This window comes from Hemitrygon akajei, chromosome 3, assembly GCF_048418815.1.
Source record: "Hemitrygon akajei chromosome 3, sHemAka1.3, whole genome shotgun sequence".
Taxonomy (NCBI): Eukaryota; Metazoa; Chordata; class Chondrichthyes; order Myliobatiformes; family Dasyatidae; genus Hemitrygon; species Hemitrygon akajei.
This window is the reverse complement of record NC_133126.1, coordinates 155,962,279-155,984,605: the sequence shown is the minus strand read 5'-3', so window position 1 is coordinate 155,984,605 and position 22,327 is coordinate 155,962,279. Positions and strand designations below refer to the sequence as shown.

The window sequence follows — 22,327 nt, the reverse complement described above, 5'->3', positions numbered from 1 at the left end:
AATGTTAGAATCTCATTCCATCAGAATGATTTCAAAATTATTTAGTAATGCAGGTATTTAAAAAGCAGAATTAAACTTGTTTTTTTTTCATTCTTCCTAAGATTTGTCTTTTGCAAATTTTTATTTCACTTTTGTACATGATTTAAACCTCATTCACGTTTCCTCCCTATGGTTTAATGAATATGTTTGTTTATTCCATCTCATTCTTCAAGCACAGAAAGAGGCCATTTGGCCCACTGAGCTCCTGCCGTCTTGCCAAGGAACACCAACTATCCCCATATACTTGCCTACAACCACGTTTGTGAACATATAAATTCCATACAGAGGTTGGGTTAAAACACAAGTCATTGCATCTGAGAGTCAACAGAACTGCCTGCTGTGCCACTTGCAACTTGTGACTGGTTGAAGTACGCTTTCAGTGCTGATCACAGATATGCCCAAAGCTGAACAGCACAGACTGTACCGTACACAAGAGCACATTAGTGCAGGACTGAGGAACCAATAACGATAGCTGTCAGCATACTGAACAATGAGTATCATTTCCTTGGTGTTCACTATAAAATTCAGGTCAATATTTCCCTTTTGGACATCTTCAAATTCTTTTAAAATATTCTGTTTGGTTTATTTACAACCTTCAAGGTGAAGGCAATAAATGATTTTCTTCAGGCCAGAAATGGCAGCAAATGCTCTCAGAGCCAATCAAAGTACGTTTAGTGGTGATCAAGATCCGGTTAGCTTACAGGCCAAGATTCCCAGCAAGTCAGACCACAAGACATAGGGGTAGAATTAGACCATTTGGTTCCCAAGTTTGCTCTGCTATTCGATCATGGATGCTTTATTTTCTTTCTCAACCCCAGTCTCCTAGTGACCCACTGATGTACTGTTGAAAATGGGATTTTTAAGATAGGCTTGAATTGGAGGGGCACGGACATCCTTGAGAGTCGTAGGTCAGGAGAAAGTTACAGGAAAAGCAGGAGAGTAAAGCCATTCTGGGGTTTGACAACATGATTAGGAATTTCATAACTAGTCATATCAGGAAGCCAGGTCAGCAAACAAAAGGGGCAATGAGAAAAGGATAGTGAGAGATAGGATATTGGCAACAGTATCTAGGAAAAGGATTTTCGTAGAGGAACTGAGATTCAAAGGAGTCATTGTGACGTGACGGAGAGGGATTTGTGTTACATCTCGGACATATATTTGCACAATCACACTTGGTTTTCGTCATTCGGTCGCTAAGGAGAATGTGGAGTTACTGGCTTGGACATGGAGTTTGTGATGAGAGAAAAAGACACAGGTGCTGATAGATTACATGTGGACCCTGGCAAACAGTACGCAAAAAACAGAAGGCATCAGAACTTTAAGTTACAATGTCAGATCCTAGAGTCTGTACAAGCTGTGATGCAGCCACAGAAATAGAAGCCATTGCAAGTGGCGACAACTGTCTCACTAACAGGAGTCAATGAGTGTGCTTCCAACCTGCAAGAAGATGAAGGAAAGGCTTTGGAAGAGGAAAGTTTCTTAACATGCCAATGTTTTCCTCAGCTACGTCAAGGGGGACGAAGAGGGAAGCAGTCCTGATGTCAAGGTCACGTGGTGATGACGGCGGTGTTAGTATTGCTGCAGTAGCAGAAATCTGATAGAGGTGTTAGGACTGAAGGGCATGGATTTAGAAGTGAGTTCACTGCTGAGAAAAAGGAGCACAAAAATTGGGAGGCAGAAAGTATCTCACAGTATGTAACGGTAAATCGCAGAGCAGCATTGTCATACACTTAAAAACAAACTTCTTCTTGGCGCTCACCTTCTCTGAAAGTCAGGGATGCTAAAGATTATCTGCATGACGGAGCTGAGGTAGCAGCTGTTTCCTAGATTCTTGATGCCCGTGTACCCAGACCCATATATCGGCTTCAACTTCGTACCAGATTCCTGGACCACTTCCCACTCTCTGATTCGTGGCTTTATATCATTGACTGGATTACCATTTTCCGACTATTAGACAGATGCAAAAACACAATCAAATGTTATCCAATCCACTCACACTTTAATAACTAATGTTCTACATTTATTTTTACAATAAACAATTGATAATACCTCTTCTCTGTCAGACAGTTCCATTCAAATTTTTTTTTTCCAAAATTATCTGTAGTATTGATGAAATAACTATATTGTGAAACTAGCCAACCAACAAAGAAATATTGTCAGTGGCAAAGAACAAAAACAAATGCCACCATTCTTCATCCTAATATTGAATCTGAACTGTTTATTAAAGCTATTTATATTTCCATACTTATACATTTGTGATTGTACATGGTTTTTTCCTAAAACTCAAGGTCAAAGTGCAGAAAATATAGCCAGATATTCCCTTCTAAAAGCAGGTGTTAATGCAAATGGCTCACATTACCTGTAAGGAGATTGAAAGAAAAAGGATTACAGTTGGTTTGAAGACAATCAAGTTTTGTCGTATCATCTTTGACTTGAACTCCTTTGCAAAGTTGTGATAACATGCAATTGCTCCATTTCCTGATCTCCATTCATCAAAAAGGTACCTTTTACTTAGTGCAAATTTTCTCAGTTTCATTATGTCTGCTCTTAACAAATAAGGCTATGTCCACACTAGACCAGATAATTTTGAAAACGCTAGTTTTGTGTAAAAACGATAGGCGTCCACATGAAGCGTTTTTGAAAATAGCTCTGTCCACATTAAAATGGGCATTTGGGCGAACCTCCTCCTACTGGGCATGCGCATGACACATCTACAGAAAACAAGCGACATGTTTGGTGTCGAATCTTGCTGTGAAAGTGCGTGTTTGTGCAGTTACAGACTAGAAAAACTTAAAAGGAAATTGCCAAACGACGCAAGGCTGTTGGCTCTCGTGCAGGAGGACTTAAACTCAAAAAAACTAATACTGGAGTGTATGGAGGCAACCGACAGGGAGTTCACGGACAGTATGACCCGGCTGACAATGAACATTGAAAAACTGACTAACTCTGTTGCAGTATATATAAAGCACCTTGTTAACTGTATAAAACATATCTGCATCAGTGTTATCTTGTATTTCCATACAATGTTACAGTAGGCTGTTACACATCTATTGTCAGAGAAGTACTTGCATAAATAGGTAAACCACCTTCATTCAAGCAAGGACAGAAAACAGGGCAAAGTGAGTATACTTATTTATTCAGTAAGTTTTGGGTCAAAGTATTTGGTGAGTAATTTCTAACTCTTCTGGCTTTAGTCTCGTTGCCGTTTATTCTGAAATCGTTAGATTGTTCCGGCACGTCATGACAGTGTTTCTAGAACTCTTCGGTTACCCCATCCACACTACTCTGCCTAATCGTCATTTTCAAATTTACACACTCCGGAGGGCATTTTAGAAAAGCTCCATTTTCAGGGGAGGAAAATGCCGTTTCAGTGTGGACGGAGGGTCAAAACTAAGAGAAAAAGCTTCGGTTATGGATTTATCCAGTCCAGTGTAGACGTAGCCTAAGAAACAAACTATTCAATTCCATTCCCACCTTACTCACACATAAGTTTGTGCCTATTGACTGCCATATCAGCTACTGCATCCACAGTAAGAAACACTACATATTCTTCCTTATGAAGAGAAAACAGCAATGCTTTCCACGCACCTTTTGCATTGTTAGCATGTTGATACCAAAGTGCATCAAGTGCTCTGCAATATTTTCATCGAGTACTGCTTCCTCTTCATCAAATGAATATACATCTATATTGTAAACAAAATTACAACTATTAATCACAACCAAATTTTAACAAAGACATAATCCAGACAAGAATTAAAATGGACTATATATAATGATTATTTTCATCTGTCGTTAATCTGCCATCCACTTCTGCATTCATTCTGATGTATGGTTGATAGATTTACTACAACTGATAGATTGATAGGTTGATAGATTGAGCTTTGATATCACCCAAGATGGACACATCACATAGATTGAATCATGTTAGCTCAGGGGCTCCTATTGTGTATGTACCGTATATGGAGCTAGACGTTCACACACAGGCAAGTACAGCTGGAAAGAAGCAAGCCATTTCTTGTCCGCAGAGACAAATATACAAGTCTGGCAACATGAGAGTGTGAAAGGACTACTTATATTTGCTAAAGCAAAGAAGAACATTAGGCCAATTCACCCCTCAATAAAACCATGGCTGGCCCATAACTCATCTACATATAGAGTCACAGAGCATTACAATACACAGGCCCTTTTGCCCACCTAATCCATGCCATCCTGGTATTCTGTCTAGTCCTATCTACCAACACATGGACCATAGCTCTCCATACCTCTCTCATCCATGTACCCATCCAAACTTCTCTTAAATGTTAGAATTGAACTCGCATTTACCATTTCTGCAAGCAGCTCATTCCACACTTCAATTCAAGTTTAATTGCCATTCAACCATACTTGAATAATCATGAATACAGCCAAACGAGACATCATTGGTATGGGCTCAGTGTGTTAAGACACATTGCTAACAGTCTCACACAAGAATAAAAGTGTCCTGAACACCCCCGCCCCCACTTGAGACCCAGTCCTTGCCCATTCAGACACATATAGAATATTAGTAAAAGCACAACCAGACAAATAGATATGTATATAGTCCAGACCCTCAGTCCAATTGAAATCTTCAGTTGACCACAACTGCACTGCTTCCGGTACAGCGTGACTTCTTGGATGCCTCTCCCCCAGCAGTTGAAAAGCAAGTGACCCTGTGGCTTGTGGCCACCAAAAAAATCTGGAGTCAACCACAAAAGAACCCCATCACCACCATTCTGGATGCCGCACCACACCGCCCCCGGTGAAGCCCATCGGCTGCGTCTCCTCACTATGGCACACCATGGCTTCAGGGCAGGCCCTCACTATGACCGAGGCCAGGGAGCTCCCCCGCCATCTGCCCCTGCCCTCATCCAATAAATCAGTGAATTGAACTTGCAGCGTCTCCGATTTTTACAACATCCAACGGGGTCTTGTGATCATAAGAAAAGGGACCATGGTGGCCACTCGCTATTAGGCTGTAAACTTCCATCAACTCAGGCAGCAGCACAATCGCAGCTCCTTCATTTTCTACACCAGTGAATAACTCGCTGATGGTGTAGACCAGAGTACTTCCAGTTCTTAATGTATAGCAGGAGCTTGTGATCACTAAACGTAGATTTATGTAGAACTGTAGCACCATTTCTTGACCCTGTAGGAGCTGCTGCCATCAGTCACACTGCCAACTTGTCACTCTCTGAACCCCCTTAAATATTTCACTTTTCACATGAAATCTAATTCTAGTCTCACGCAACCTGAAGGGAAAAAGCCTGCACACATTCACCTTATCTGTAGCCTCATAATTTTGTAGGCCTCGATGAGCTCTCCCATCATGCTCCAGTGTTCCAGAAGATAAAGCACTAACCATTCTCTATATCTCAGGTCCTCAATATCCTTGATATTGGCAATGTCCCTGTAAACTTTCTCTGCATTTTTCAATCCTATTAATATTTTTCCTGGAGGTAGGTGTCCAGAACTGAATACAGTGCTTTAAATTCAGCCTTATCGACATCTTATCCAACTTCAACATAACATCCTATCTCCTGTACTCAGTGCTCTGATACACAGAGGCCAATGTGCCCAAAGGTTTCTGAATGACCTTATCTACCTGTGATGCCACTTTCAAGGAATTACGGATCTGTATTCCTTGGTCCTTTTGTTCTACCTCACTCCTCAGCACTTCACACCACAAACATCCCTCTTCACATCAGCAGAACATCAGTAGAAACTGAGAGCAGTTTCAGACTCCTGGGAGTGCACATCTTGTACAAACACTCGTGGCCTCAGAATACACCCTCCACCATCAAGAAAGCTCAGCAATGCCTCTACTTTCTGAAGAGGCTGAAGAGATCTAGATTATGAACATCAAGACCCACAGGCTTCTACAGATGCCCAGTTGAAAGCATCCTTATACGCTGCATCACTGTGTGGTATGGTAACTGCACTGCGGCAGACAGGAGAACGCTATAATGGGTAGTTAAAATTTCCCAACACGTTGCCAGCACCAACCGACCTGCATCAAGGACACGTATGCAGAAAGCTACCAGGAAAAGGTCAGCAATTTCATGAGAGCTCCCACCCACCCTGCTCATGGACTGTTGTCCCACTTCCATTAAGGAAGAGGTCACGCAGCAACCAGACCAGGAACAAGAAAAAGTGACATCACCCAAGTCGAGACAGAGCTTTAAAATCCACGCTTCGTAGCCATTTTGTCAGATTGAACAGGAGCCAATTGGAGTTTCAGAATTCATTGGCTAGGTCAAATAAAAATAAGCCAGGGTCAAGTGGAGCAGCCATTGTTGGGGTGGGTCAGTGTTGGAGTGGGAGACTTTTGGCTTTGTTTCAATCGGCTTGGTTGATGACAGGCATGGGTGACAGAAGGATTTGATAAGCTTTTTCTTGCTCATTCTTCATTTGTCTGTGTATAGTTAGGGCACTAAGAATAGCCCCAGGGGCCGTGTTTTGTTCTGTGTGTGGGATGTGAGAATCCACGTCTCCAGCCTCCCAGGTAACCACAACTGTACCAGGTGCACCAAATTGCAGCTCCTCAAAGAACATGTTAAAAGACTTGGAGCTGCAAACTGATGGCCTTCGGCTCTGAAGGGAACGTGAGGAGATGATAGATCGGAGCTACAGGGAGGTAGTCACCCTGAGGTTGCAGGAGGTAGGTGAATGGGTGACTGTCAGGAGAGGGAAGGGAAATAGGCAGTTGGTACAGTGTACCCCTGTGGACATTCCCCTCAATAACAAGTATACTGTTGGGGTGGATGACCTACTGGGGGAGTTAATCTGGTCCTGGGCTTACAAGAGAAGAGGGCAAACGAGGAATGCAATGTTTATAGGAGATTCCATAGCTTGAGGAGTAGATAGGAGAGTCTATGGATGCAACTGACAGACCCAGATGGTGTGTTGCCTCCCAGGTGCCAGGGTCAGGGATGTCTCGGATCACGTCCACGATATTCCGAAGGAGGAAGGTCAGCAGCCAGAAGTCTTGGTACATATTGGTACCAACAACATCTGAAGGAAAAGACAGGAGGTCCTAAAGAGAGAATTTAGACAGCTAGGTAGAAAGCTGAAAAGCAGGACTTCCAGGGTAACAATCTCTGGACTGTTGTCTGTGCCACGCGCCAGTGAGGGCAAGAACAAGATGATTAGGCAGATGAATGCATGGTTGAGGAATTGGTGCAGCAGGCAGGGTTTCAGATTTATGGATCATTGGGATCTCTTCTAGAGAAGCTACGACCTGTACAAAAGGGATGGGCTACTCCTGAACACGAGGGGGACCAATATCCTTGCGGGCAGGTTTGCTGGAGTTGTTGGAGAGGGTTTAAACTAATTTGGTAGTGGGACGGGAACTGGAGTGATAGGGCTGAGGACAGGGATGTTGGTTTACAAGCAGAGGTAGTGTATAGTGAGACAATTGTAGTTGGGAGCTTAATATCCAAGGAAACATAAACTATCAAAAGGACAGGCAGGTGGGCAGAGGAGGAGGAGGAAGAGTGTCTCTGCCAGTAAAAAATGAAATCAAATCTTTAGAAAGAGGAGACATAGGATTGGAAGATGTTGAATCCTTGTGGGTATAGTTAAGGAATTGCAAAGGTAAGAAGACCCTTATGGGAGTTATTTACAGGCCTCCGGACACTAGGCAGGATGTGGGCTACAAGTTTCAGTGGGAGATAGAAAAAGCTTGACATAAAGAGTTATGGTAGATTTCAATATTCAGGTAGATTGGAAAAAGCAAGTTGATGCTGGATCCCAAGAGAGAGAATTTGTAGAATGCCTCCAAGATGGCTTTTTGGAGCAGTTTGTAGCTCAGTCCACTAGGGGATCAGAAATTCTAGATTTGGTGTTGATATGTTTAGGGAGCTTAAGGTAAAAGAATCCTTATGAGACAGTGATCATAATATGATCGAATTCACCTTGCAATTTGGGAGGGAGAAACTAAAGTCAGATGTATTGGTACTACAGTGGAGTAAAGGGAATTACAGAAGCATGAGAGAGGAGCTGGCTAAAGTTGATTGGAAGGGGACACTAGCAGGGATGATGGTAGAGCAGCAATGCCTGGAGTTTCTGGAAGCAATTCAGACGGCGCAGGATGATTCAACCTTGGCTGACAAGGTAAATCAAAGCCAACATAAAAACAAAAGAGAGAGTATATAATATTGCAAAAAAATCAGTGGGAAGGTAGAGGATTGGAATTTTTTTAAAAACCAACAGAAGGCAAAAACCATAAAGGAAGGTGGGGAAAGATGAAATATGAAGCTAAGCTAGCCAATATTATCAAAAATGACACCAACATTTTTTTCAGATATATAGAGAGTAAAAGAGAGATGAGGGTAGATAATGGACTGATGGAAAATGATGCTGGAGAGATAGTAACATGGGTCAAGGAAGTGGTGGATGAACTGAATAAGTACTTTGCATCAGACTTCACTGTGGAAGACACCGGTAGTATGTCAGAAGTTCAAGAGTGTCAGGGATCAGAAGTAAATGTAGTTGCTATTACTAGGGAGATGGTTCTTGGGAAAAGGGAAGGTCTGAAGTTAGCTAAGTCACCTGGACCTGATGGACTAAACCCCAGGGTTCTAAAGGAGGTGGCAGAAGAGATTATAGAGACAATAGTAATGAACTTCGAAGAATCAATAGATTCTGGCATGGCTCCAGAGGTCTGGAAAGTTACAAATGTCACTCCACTCTTCAAGAAAGGGGAGAAGCAGAAGAAAGGAAATGATAGGCCAGTTAGCCTGACTTCAGTGGTTGGGAAGACATTGTTGATTATTAAGCATGTGGTTTCAGGGTACATGATAAAATTGTAGTCATCAACATGATGCCCTTAAGGAAATCTCGTCTGACAAATCTGTTGGAATGCTTCGAAGAAATGTCAAGCAGCATCATCAAAGGAGAACTGATGGATGTTCTGTACTTGGATTTTCAGAAGGCCTTTGACAAGGTGCCTCACATGAGGCTGCTAAATAAGAATCCACAGTATTACAGGAAAGATACTAGCAAGGACAGAGCATTGGCTGATTAGTAGGAGGCAAAGAGTGGGAATAAACTGATCCCGTTCAGAGTGGCTGCCTGTAACAACTGGTTTCCACAGGGGTCTGTGTTGGGACTGCTTCTTTTTACAATGCATGTCAGTGATTCGGATGATGAAATTGTTGGCTTCGTGGCCAAGTTTGTGGACAATACAAAGATAGGTGGAGGGGCAGGTAGTGTTATGGTAGCAGAGCGGCTGCAGAAGGACTTAGACAGATTAGGAGAAGGGGCAAACAGGTGTCAGATGGAATACAGTGTCCGGAAGTGTATGGTCATGCACTTTGGTAGAAGGAATAAAAGCATAGACTACTTTCTAAACGAGAAGGAAATTCAAAAATCCGAGGTTCAAAATCCAAGGTGCAAGATTCCTGAAAGGTTAATTTTCAGTTGAATCAGTGGTGAGGAAGACAAATACACAGCAGCCTCTCCGGACTCTGGATTGGGGATTGCCAAATGTTATCTGGATTTTCTGGTGTAGTCTGTTTTGTTACGTGCTTTGTTGATATCATTCTGGAGGAACGTTGTCTCATTTTTTAACTGCATTGCATTTGAGGTTTTTAAATGACAATAAACTGAATCTGAATCTGAAATGCGATGCTAGAATATAAATGAGGATGTGATGCTGAGGCTGTATAAGGCAGTGGTGTTGCCTCACTTATTGTCAGCCGTTCTGGGCCCCTTATTTAAAAAAGGATGTGTTAGAGGAGGTTCACAAAAATAATTCCAGGAATGAAAGGGTTACCATACGAGCAGCAATTGAAGGCTCTGGGCCTGTACTCACTGGAATTTACAAGATGGGTGGGGGGGGGGGGAAATCTCATTGAAACCTGCGAATGTTGAAAGGCCTAGAAAGAGTGGATATGAAGAGGATGTGTCCTTTGGGGAGGGGTTTGGAGAGTCTAGGACAAGAGAGCACAGCCTCAAAATAGAGGGACATCCATTTAGAATAGAGAGGAGAAGGAATTCCTTTTGCTAGAGGGTGGTGAGTCTCTGGAATTTGCTGCCACAGGTGGCTGTGGAGGCCAGGTCACTGGGTTAACTTAAGGCAGAGGTTGACAATCAGGGTGTGAAAGGTTATGGAATGTTGTGGTGAGGTTGTATGAGACATTGGTGAGGCCAGATTTGGAGTGTTGTGTACAGTTTTGGTCACCTAATTACAGGAAGGATATTAATAAGGTTGAAAGAGTGCAGAGAAGGTTTACAAGGATGTTGCCGGGACTTGAGAAACTGAGTTACAGAGAAAGGTTGAATAGGTTAGGACTTTATTCCCTGGAGCGTAGAAGAATGAGGGGAGATTTGATAGAGGTATATAAAATTATGATGGGTATAGATAGAGAGATCGCAAGCAGGCTTTTTCCACTGAGGCTGGGGGAGGAAAAAACCAGAGGACACGGGTTAAGGGTGAAGGGGGAAAAGTTTAAAGGGAACATTAGGGGGAGCTTCTTCACAGAGAGTAGTGGGAATGTGGAATGAGCTGCCAGTTGAAGTGGTGAATGCAGGCTCACTTTTAACATTTAAGAAAAACTTGGACAGGTGCATGGATGAGAGGGGTATGGAGGAATATGGTCCAGGTGCAGGTCGTTGAGACTAGGCAGAAAAATGGTTTGACACAGCCAAGAAGGGCCGAAGGGCCTGTTTCTGTGCTGTAATGTTCTATGGTTCTATGGTTATGGGGAGAAAGCAGGAGAATGGGGTTGAGAGGGAAATGACCAGCCACAATGAAATGGCGGAGCAGACACAAGGGGCCAAATGACCTAATTCTACTCTGATGTCTTACAGTCTAAGACACAGTTAGTCCTCCCAAGCCAGCGGGTTGATCAATATCTCCACCCATTTACACATCCCATCACCACCACCTCATACATATCAGCCACTCCTCTCCACAGCCCCTCAGCATCCTTCACCCCCCCTCACCACTTTATGCTTACACTCCACACCTCATTACTACACTGACAGTCACTGTCCTACTATGTCCTGCTGCTATCTAGAAGAGATCCTCTTGCCAAGAGTCTCTGTCATTTTCCTGTCAGCTACTTTACGTTCAGATACTCCTGCACCTCACATCCCTTTATGTAAATACAATCAGTCTATGGATATAGAATAAACTAATCTAATGTATACATGGCCACACTCAGTTACCTGCACATTATGCTGTATAAGATGGCTTTTATATTTTGTGTTTTTATAGTTTTTTTATTGTGTTCTTTATACTGAACTGTGAATCTGTGCTCCATCGTTCACTTTGCATATACCATTGTGTTGGCGCGTGGCCAAGTGGTTAAGGTGTTTGTCTAGTTATCTGAAGGTCGCTAGTCCGAGGCTTGCGTGTGTGTCCTTGGGCAAGGCACTTAACCACACACTGCTCTGCGACGACACCAGTGCCAAGCTGTATGGGTCCTATTGCCCTTCCCTTGGACAACATTGGTGGCGTGGAGGGGGGGGGGGGGGGGGGGGGAGACTTGCAGTTTGGGCAACTGCCAGTCTTCCATAAAAAAAAAACCTTGCCCAGGCTTGCGCCCTGGAAACTTTCCAAGGTGCAAATCCCTGGTTTATCGAGACTAACGAGACTAACACCATAAGAGGAGCAGAGTTAGGCCATTTTCCCCATTGAATCTGCCCCGGCATTTCATCATGACTGATCCATTTTTCCTCTCAGCTCCAATCTCCTGCCTTCCACCCCCTCCCCCGCATCCCTTCATGCCCTGACCTATCAATGATCTATCAAGCTCTGCATTAAATGTACATAAAAACTTGCCCATCCACAGCCTCCTGTGGCTACAAATTCCATAGATTCACCACTCTCTGGCTAAAGAAATTCCTCCCATCTCCATTATAAAAGGATGCTCCCCTACTCTGAGGCTCTGTCCTCTGGTCTTCAACTCTCCCATCATCCACTCTGTCAAGGCCTTTCGCCATTCAATAGGTTTCAATTAAGTCACCCCACATTCTTCTGAATTCTAATGAATTCAAGCCCAGAGCCATCAAACGTTCTTCATATGAAAAGCCATTCAATCCTGGAATCATTTCTGTGCACCGCTGCTGAACCTTCTCCAGTTTCAGAATGTCCTTTCTCAGACGAGGGGCTCAAAACTGTTCACAATATCCCAAATGAGGCCTCACTAGTGCTTTATAAATTCTCAGCATTATATTGTTGTTTTTATATTCTAGTCCTCTTGAAATTAATGCTAATATTGCATTTGCATTCCTCACCACAGACTCAAACTGCAAATCAACCTTTAGGGAATCTTACATAAGGACTCCCAAGTCCCTTTGTGCCTCAGTTTTTTTTTTTCTGTAGTCTCTTTCCACTTAGAAAATAGTCAACACTTTCATTTCTTCGACCAAAGTGCATGACCATACACTTCCTGACACTGTATTCCATCTGTCAAGTCTTTTCCCATTCTCCTAATCTGTTTAGGTCCTTCTGTAGCCCCTCTACTTCCTTAAAACTACCTGCCCCTCCACCTATCTTCATATTGTCCGTAAATTTTGCGACAAAGCCATCAATTCCATCATCCTAATCATTGACATATAACATATAAAAGAATCAATATCAACACAAACCATGTGGAACACCACTAGTCACTAGCAGCCAACCAGAAAAGGCTCCCTTTATTCCCTCTCTTTGGCTCCTGCTATTCAGCCACTGCTTTATTCTTGCTAGAATCTTCCCTGTAATACCCTGGGCTTGTAGCTTGTTAAGCAGCCTCGTGTGTGGCGCCTGTCGAAGGCCTTCTGAAAATCCAAGTACACAATATCAACCAATTCTACTTTGTCTATCCTGCTTGTTATTTCTTCAAAGAACTCCAACAGATTTGCCAGGCAAGATGTTCCCTTGAGGAATCAATGTTGACTACGGCCCATTTTATCACATATCTCCAAGAACCCTGAGACCTTATCTTTAATAATTGACTCCGACATCTTCCCAACCACTGAGATCAGAGTAACTGGCACCTTTAATATCCTTTCATCTGCCTCTCTTCCTTCTTGAAGAGTGGAGTTACATTTGCTATTTCCAGTCTTCTGGAACCATTCCAGAATCTAGTGATTCTTAAAGATCATTACTAATACCTCCACAATATCTTCAGCCACCTTTTTCAGAACCCTGGGGTGTACACCATCTGTTCTAGATGACATAACTCCCTTCAGATCTTTCAGTTTCCCAAGAGCCCTCTCTCTAGTAATGGTAAATTCACTCATTTCATGACTCCCAACACCTGGAACTTCCACCATACTGCTGGTGTCTTCCACTGTGAAGTCTGATGCAACATACTTATTCAGTTCATCCGCCATTTCCTTGTAATTCATTACTACCTCTCCAGCATCATTTTCCAGTGATCCAATATCCACTCTTGCCTTTTACACTTCATGCATATGATGAAGCTTTTAGTATCCTCTTTAATATTATTGGCTAGCTTACTTTTGCATTCCATCTTTACCTTCTTAATGACTTTTTTAGTTGCCTTTACTTGGTTTTTAAAAACGTCCCAATCTGCTAATTTCCCACTTTTTTTGCTCTATTATATGCCCTCTCTTTGGCTTTTATGTTGGCTTTGACTTCTTTTGTTAACCACGATTGTGTTATCTTGCCTTTAGAATACTTCTTCCTCTTTGGGATGTATATATCCTGTGCCTTCCAAATTGCATCCAGAAATTCCAGCCATTGCTACTCTGCCAACATCCCTGCCAGTGGATTCTGGTTAATTGGGACACAATGGAACCAGTACATCTTGGCCCAAATAAATGGCTGTGCCAAATGGACAAAGTTTCGTGGAAATAATTTTTAAAGTATTAAAAAAAAGACAAACTGAGTAACCAATTATGTATTCAAATGAAATACAGAACAAACTGGAAGGCTACCAATGGCACTCTAGTACAATAAAATTGTGTATTAGTTCATAATATTTATCAACAGAGGAATTCATCCAGTGTACACAATTAACAAAAGCAGATGATAAATTGCCTTCATGCAATGAAGATATAATAGAATCTTTCCTGTAATACCATGGGCTTGTAGAATCATTTTGATTCTACAGTTGATTTTTGATTCTATAGTTGATTTTGAGAATCATCCTCAAAATTTTCACTTTCATTGCAACATTCAATATGATTGTTGATACCTTCAAATTTTTTGTAGTTTCTAACTCATTGAAGTAGTGAAATCATTTTATTAGCACTTTTTCCCATTTCTGGAAATCTCCAAGCCCGTGTGTCTGAAACTGAGGTGAGCAAAACAATTCTGAGTTGTCTTTTTGCTTACTTCTTGCCATCAATCAATGACAAAAAAATCACTGCTTTCTTTGTCCAACAGTCTCACACTCACAACCTACCTTAACTCTGATTTAGACATTTTTATATTCCTTGAAGTACATGTCTTGTCTATTTAATGCCGCCTTGCAATGAAACTAAGAGCCCTGATAATATTCACCTGAATGTGCATTTTAACAGTTCAGTAAGCTAGTAAATGCCCACTTACTTGATCTGCTGTCTTTCTTTGTGTCTTCACATACCTGGGTAGTTTGTCACTGCTTTACCCAAGACATAAATGTGTATAGTGAATAGCTGAGGCCCTTCATATCCTAGTAGGATTCTAATATCAACTTTCCTCAAACCCATCACCTCCACTCTCTATCACCTGACCAATTCCCTAACCAGATCAATAATTTAATTTCAAGTACACAAGTTTCAATTTTAGCAACAAGCTCAAATTTTGCCTTAATGAATACATTTGGCAACTCCACACACCTACATCCATTGAGATTCCCTGTCCAGTTCTACAATTACTGTACTTACTCAAAAATAATCAATTAGTTGTATTAGACATGATCAGCTTTTCACAAATCGAAGTTGGGTCACACTAATCAGCTCATATATCTCCAATGCTCAATTTAACATTAATTGTAAATTTCAATGTCATCCAGAGCACAGACAATTTTAATTTACTTTATCCTTAAGCCAGTCATTTTAACAGCATTCGCAATGAGGAAAGTATGCAGTGTAGCATATTCCTATTACACATATCACAACATAAAGTAATGAATGTTTTCTCACACACAAACTACCTTTAAGCCTTGAATGCCACGCTTCCTTACTCTTCCTCCACTACATTGGTGTTGCTTCATGCACCCTTGCAGATTTTGTCAATTTCATCAACATTGCCTCCAACTTCCACCCTGCCCTTAAATTCACTTGGTCCAATTCTGACACCTACCTCCCTTTTTATCAATCTCTCTATCTCCATCTCTGGAAACAAACTGTCTACCAACATATTTTACAAACCTACCAATTCCCACAGCTAACTGACTATACCTGAAGAAGATTTAGAGTTTGTCACTGAAACTTAATCGATACCTGTACCCAGCTGGAAGCCTGAGAAAAGTTTATTTGTCATATACGCCAGGAAAGCACTAAATCCTTTTTTTTAAAGACTATCACACCTGCCTCCTATAAAAATTCAATTTCCTTTTCACAGTTCCTTCATCTCTACTACATCTGTTCTCAGGACAAGGCTGTCCTTTCCAGGACTTCAGAGATGTCCTCCTTCTTCAAAGAAGGGGTTTTCCCTTCCTCTACCATTGATACGGCCCTAATCATTTCCCAGGTATCTGCTCTCACCCCATCTTCCCACCTCCTTAACAGGGATACTGTTCCTCTCGTCCTCACCTACCATCCCATGAACCTCCGTATCCAACAGATCATTCTCTGCAACTTCCACTATCTTCAATAGGATCCTACCACCAAATACATCCTCATCTCCCCTCCCCCCCACTCTCTGCTTTCCACAGGGACTGCCCCCTCCATAATTCCCTTGTCCATCTATCACTCCCCCACTGATCTCCCCCTGGCACGTACCCCTGCATGTGTCAGAAATGTCCATTCACCTCCTCCCTCACCTCCATTCAGGGCCCCAAACAATCCTTCCAGGTGAAGCAGCACTTCACCTGTGAATCTTTTGGGGTCATCTATTGTATCCAATGCTCCCAATACACCCTCCTCTACATTGGTGAGACTCGTCGTATATTGAGAGGCCACATTGTCGAGCACCTCCGCTCCATCCACCAAAAGTGGGATTTCCCGGCGGCCAAACATTTTAATACCTATTCCCATTTCCGTTCCAACACGTTGGTCCACAGCCTCCTCTTCTGGCATGATGAGGCCACTCTCAGGGTGGAGAAGTACCATCTCATATACTGTCTAGGCAGACTCCAGACTGATGGCTTGAACGTCAGTTTCTGGTTCAATTAATTTTATCTCCCTCCCCCTTTCCTCTTCTTCTAGTCCCCACTCATCCTCTTACCTCTTCTCCTCACTTGGCTACCATCTCCCCCAGTGGCCCTCCCCCTTCCCTTTCTCCCATGGTCTACTCTCCTCTCCTCTCAGATTGCATCTTCTCCAGTCATTTACCTTTCCCACCCACCTGGCTTCACCTATCACTTTCAAGCTAGTCCTCCATCCCCTTCCCCCACCTTTTTATTTTGGTATCTGCCCCCTAAAGAAGGCAGATGCAATGTTGGCATTTATTTCAAGGGGAATAGAATATAAAAGCAAGGAGATAATGCTGAGGCTTTATTAGTCACTTGGAGTATTGTCAATAGTTTTGGGCCCTTTATCTCAGAAAGGATGTATTGTCATTGCAGAGAGTGCAGAGGAGGTCCACAAGGATGGTTCCAGGACTGAAGGGGTTAACATATGAGGAATGCTTGGCAGCTTTGGGTCTGTGTCCTCACTGAAATTTAGAAGAACGTGGAGAGATCTCATTGAAAACTACTGAATGTTGAACGGACTAGATAAGGTAGATGTGGAGAGGATGCTTCCTCTGGTGGGGGTATCCAGAACTAGAGGGCAAAGCCTCAAAATTGAGGGGTAACCTTTTAGAACAGAAAGTAAGGAGGAATTTTTTTTAACCCAAAAGTGGTGAATCTGTGGAATGCTGTGCCACAGATTGTGGTGGAGGCCAGGTCCGAGGGTATATTTAAAGTGGAGGTTGATAGATTCCTGATATTCGGGGCATCAAGGGATATGGTGAGGGAGCAGATGTACGGGATTGAATGGTATCCGAGATCAGCCATGACGAAATGGTGGAGTGGGCTCGATGGGCTGAATGGCCTAATCCTATTCCTATGTCTTATGGTCTTCCTTTCCAGTCCTGAAGAAGGATCTCGGCCTGAAATATTGACTGTTTATTCATTTTCATAGATGCTACCTGACCTGCTGAGTTACTCCAGTATTTTTGTGTGTTGCTCTGGATTTCCAGCATCTGCAACATCTCCTGTTCACAAAATAGCTATTTGGGGTTTTCATACAGTTCCCTGTAAAGAAAATTCTACTAAGGATTCCCCCGCTATCCAAAGGTAGAGCGTTCCTATGAAACGGTTCGTAAGCCGGAATGTCGTAAAGTGAAGAAGCAACTACCATTTATTTATTGGGAAAAATTCGTGAGCATTCCCAGACCCAAAATATAACCTGCAAAATCATGCCAAATAACACATAAAACCCAAAGTAACGTATCGTAAAAGCTGGAAAGATCTGATAAATACACAGCCTATATAAAGTAGAAACACTTTTCTGCAATCATCGCAGCACTGTCTAGCGTAGCGAAAATCTCGCTACGTAGCGGAAGCAGTCTCTCCAGTAACTTTTAAGCTATGAAGCTGCCAGATCATACCAAATAACACATAAAAATACACAGCCTATATAAAGTAGAAATAATGTATGTACAGTGTAGTTTCACTTACCGGAATCAGGAAGTCAGCGAGCACACTGATGATGGTGTGTTAGGCTGAGCCATCGGAGGTTGGGGTGCTTGGCAATTTTTTCCAATCAATTGCAGTTTCGTCACAGTTAAACACTTGCTTATATGAATAACCACCTTCTGTAATTATTTTCTTCAGTTCTGCTGAGAACTTTTTGGCAGATTCAGTATCAGCTGAAGCACTCTCTCTAGTAAACTTTAAGCTATGAAGCTGCCCTCGCCTTGAAACCGATCAAACCACCCATGACTGCCTTTAAATTCCACTTCCGCAACACTTTCATCACCGTCGTCCAGTGCTTTCTGTTTCAGCTTATTAAAAACTATCTGATTTCTCCTTAAGTATAAGATAACTTAATGGAACACCACACTTTGTACACCCATCAATCCACTCAAGCAACAGACTTTCCATTTTATCCGTTATTGGATGCTAACTAAGAGAGACCACTTTGCAATGAGCAGAACCAACAGTAACATCGACAGCTTTCAAGATTCTTTCTCTCTGCGTATAAATAGTGCGAATAGTTCAACGCACGGACAATTCCTTACTTTGTTCACCACGATCGAAACGCTTAATTATGTCTAGTTTTACGCTGTTTAACACCCTTACGAGCTCTTTTAGGCTTCTCCGATACCTTAGAACTCATCTTGCTAACGGATGCACAAAATAAATTGACATAAAACACAGATGCTCACAGGCACATGTTTAAGCAAGGCCAGCTAGAATGCAGTTCCGGGGGAGGAGCTTGGCTGCTTGGTGTGCGTTGCCTTTTTTTGTAACAATGAAAACACCTTCTGTTAGCGAAAACAGGTTAACTAATGTAGGTCTTTCGTAACAGCGAGGTGTCATAAAGCAAACGTTCAAAAAACTGGGGCCACCTGTATTTCGATACTCCACATTATTCTGCATTACCAGAGTAGCAGCTGGCACAGAGTGAATTTTACACTAATCATATGAAGAAAAACACGATTTCTAATTCAGAGAATGTAAAAGTCTCCACTTTCAAAACGGCATCAGCTGTGGATTTATCCAACTATGTCACCAAATTATATTTTACTATTCAAAAGAATGATCTGACCTGCACCATCTGGGGTAATAGTTCCTAATTTAACTGCCAAAGGGTATTTTGTCTTTCGGTAATGTTCCAGAGCATGTCCGTTTCCGCCACTGCCATCGAAGAACCATTTCCCACACAATATGGAACCATCTGTCAGGTTCAGCCAAAGATTCTCCCTCAGGTTACACCAGGCACATTTCCAGCCACTGTTAAAAATTGTGACAAAGCAGAAGATGAAATATAGTCTATAAGTAACATTCAGTCTTCTAGATTAGTAAAGTTTCCGAATGATGACAAAAACATAGAGGTGAAAAAGCTGTGCAACTTAAGAGTAACAAATCATTTTGGCACATTAGGTTCTAACATCATTCAATAAAAAACAATTTTCAAAATAAGAAATCAATGAATACCCTGAAGATGTCTAGTTTGAAGGAAATGACCCTCATGAGCAATAAAGTGGTAACTACTTGTACAATTCTATAAAATGGGAAAATCTCTACTTCAGTCATTATTCACCACTTATAGCAAAAAGCTGTTGTTTCAAGGAAGAAATCTAGAGGCTGGTAGTGCTGCTACCCTAAAGTCATATAAAGCAGTATACAGTCGGCCCTCCTTATCCGCGGATTCCATATACGCGGATTCAACCAACCGCGGATCGGGAAAACGCAAAAGTTCTCTCTCCAGCATTCGTTGCTTGAGCATATACAGAGTATTTTTTTCTTGTCATTATTCCCTAAACAATACAGTATAACAACTATTTACATAGCATTTATATTGTATTATAAGTAATCTAGAAATGACTTAAAAGTACAGGCAGTCCCCGGGTTATGAATGAGTTCCATTCCTGAGTCCGTCGTAAGTCGGATTTGAAGTCGGAACAGGTACATCCGGTATTATTTAGCGTCAGTTAGTCAAACATTTTTCTTAGTATATAGTACATATTTTACCTTTCTATGCATATAAAACACTTAAGGAACGTACATATTTCAATAATTTAATCAATGCATTGCTTAGTAATAATTGTAGCTTTCATCGGGGCAGGGTCTTTCACATTCTCCATTAAAATTGTTCCAATCGTTGACTGACTGTAGCCTAATGCTTTTCCAATGACTGATGGCGTTTCACCTCTTTCTGATCGCTTTATTACTTCCACCATATTTTCAATTGTGATTGTGGTTAGTTTCATGAAAATAAACACTGCGGATTCAGAGCTGCGCCGTGAGGTCCTAATGTCCACCACACGGAGACATGTTAAATAAAGTCCAGGGTTCCACTGGGTCCTAAAGATCACCGCACTGACACATGTTAAATAAGGGACTTGAGCAGCCGCGAATTTTGGTATCCGCGGGGGTTCCTGGAAACAATCCCCCGCAGATAAGGAGGGCCAACTGTACAGTCATCAGAAGAACATTAAGCTTCTGAGAGAGCAACTTAAAGTGTTCACACTGTCACTTTACTTCTTTCTCTCTATAAATGCTGCTCAATTTGCTGAGTATTTTTAGCACATTTTTGTACTTGTTTTGGATTTCCAAAAGTGTTTTGCTTTCTGTAAAAGTAACTGCATTTTTAGCTTCCTCTTTTTTAAATATACTGAATCCATTTTTTGTACTGATGATACTAAACTGCCTTTTGAGCCTTGGATTTAGAATTCCAGAGCATTAACTTTATTATATTTAGTTAATAAAGGAGTTGTAATATACCTTGTGGCTCTGAAGGCACTTCTGGAGAATTAAATAATAAAAGTAAACTCACATTAAAAAGCTGAAGAAAATGAAAACCTCATTAACCCATAATTTCATGAATATTATGTTTTACATCCAAATACTATTCAGATCAGGGGAGGAAGAACAAACTGCGTGAATCAAATCTTTGGTGCAGTGAAAAGTGTTGACCTGGGAGGGATTCGGACTCCATTATCCAGTTGTTGGAGAGTATGCTCGTGCTTTGAATGCTTAAGCTCTTCTTCCCATGATTCAGAATCTTGTTTACCATATGGAGATTTTGCTGTCAGCACTGCATCACATGCTATTGTCACCTGGATGGATAAGGTTAAACAAGAAGATCATACATTAAAATAGAATACAAAGTTAAAACAATCACTCATGAAAACTTCTCCAAGTTAAATCACCAGCCCTTCCTGAGAAACTACAGCAGTTATTAGGACACATACACCACAGATTTCTATCCATTTAGATAATATATCTAAATAAAAGGAAATTCCCTTTTCACAAAGCATCTCAATATAAAACCATACCTTTAACAATGCTAGCTTGTCACATATGCTAAGACATTCTACACTGCAGCCTTGAGACCATTTGATATTTAATCAGCTAATGTCTAAATATGACGGTTTACCCAGTTACCAAATTTAAAGAGAAACCACACTTACAAAATGGTCTCAGATCTGTGTGGTCAAACTACCTAGTTTCCCTTAGAGGAAAAGAAAAGAGCAGAAGTATTAGGAATTGGGTTTTCCTACATAACCCCAAAGGTCCAACTTTATTTAACAGGAGCCTTATTACTACTTGTGAACCTGTTGTATTTGAAATTAGTTGGTATTGGTTTGACTAAATGGTCCGTGCAATGAACTGTCTCTACCTTCGATCACTGTTCAGAAAAGATGTTCTTGGAGGAGCATGGAATGAACAGGATTGGGTTATCTTTAACATTCTCTTCCTAGAGTTATATGTGCTCAACGGTGATTTTAGGTAAAGTGATTTTAATGTCCCAGTACAAATCACAACCTTCAGCAAAAGCTGAGACAATCACTGAGCATTTCAGAATTATGGACATCATGTTAGCAATTCATGGAATCATTGAGTTACTTTGAAAAATCCCTGAGCATTTTGGTTTTTACCATCCCCAACACTGACTGTCTGGCTGCCCTGCCTTTAACACTACACCTTCCACATGGTGGGTGAAGTTGGTTAACCAAGGCCAGAGATGATCAGGTCAGGAATCTCCAATGGTTCCTAGCAGACTAAAGTAGACAACAGTGGTGTGCAGAACCTATCACTACAACCATTGTACCTTTTGTTGGCAATTACACAAAAAACAAGTCTGCTCTGGCATAACATGAAAAATCGGAGCCCAAACCAGCCACAGCCAATCTGAACCCATCCCAAAGTACATCCTTCTCTCTCGATTTCAGACTCAGCTGGGGATATTTATAGAAAAGTGGAAAACGACTCAGTACATTGCACACACATTGCTATGGATCAATGAAAGAAGCCACCTATGGTAATACCAAATAAAGATCTTGGTCAGGTCAGCTTGACCTGATCCCAAAACTCCTACAAGAATTTACACCAAAACGAACTCCATCTTAGAGACTGAGACCCGTCTAGGCTCAAGTCAGCATCCATATCATCTGCTCCACATCCAAATTATGGGAACGCTCTATAGTTGAAGGCCAGCAATCCTTGCTGAT

General features: G+C 41.7%; 1 protein-coding gene across 1 annotated transcript in view; it reads right to left on the bottom strand.

Moving 5' to 3' along the window:
* Positions 1-22,327, bottom strand: part of usp13 (ubiquitin specific peptidase 13) — a 91,979-nt gene that overhangs the window by 43,059 nt on the left and 26,593 nt on the right. The window contains exons 5-8 of the mRNA XM_073041133.1: positions 20,790-20,932; positions 18,919-19,103; positions 3,628-3,722; positions 1,799-1,986 (exon numbers count right to left, since the gene is read on the bottom strand). Of these exons, the coding sequence (XP_072897234.1) occupies positions 1,799-1,986; positions 3,628-3,722; positions 18,919-19,103; positions 20,790-20,932 (611 nt within the window). The remainder of the gene's footprint in view (positions 1-1,798; positions 1,987-3,627; positions 3,723-18,918; positions 19,104-20,789; positions 20,933-22,327) is intronic.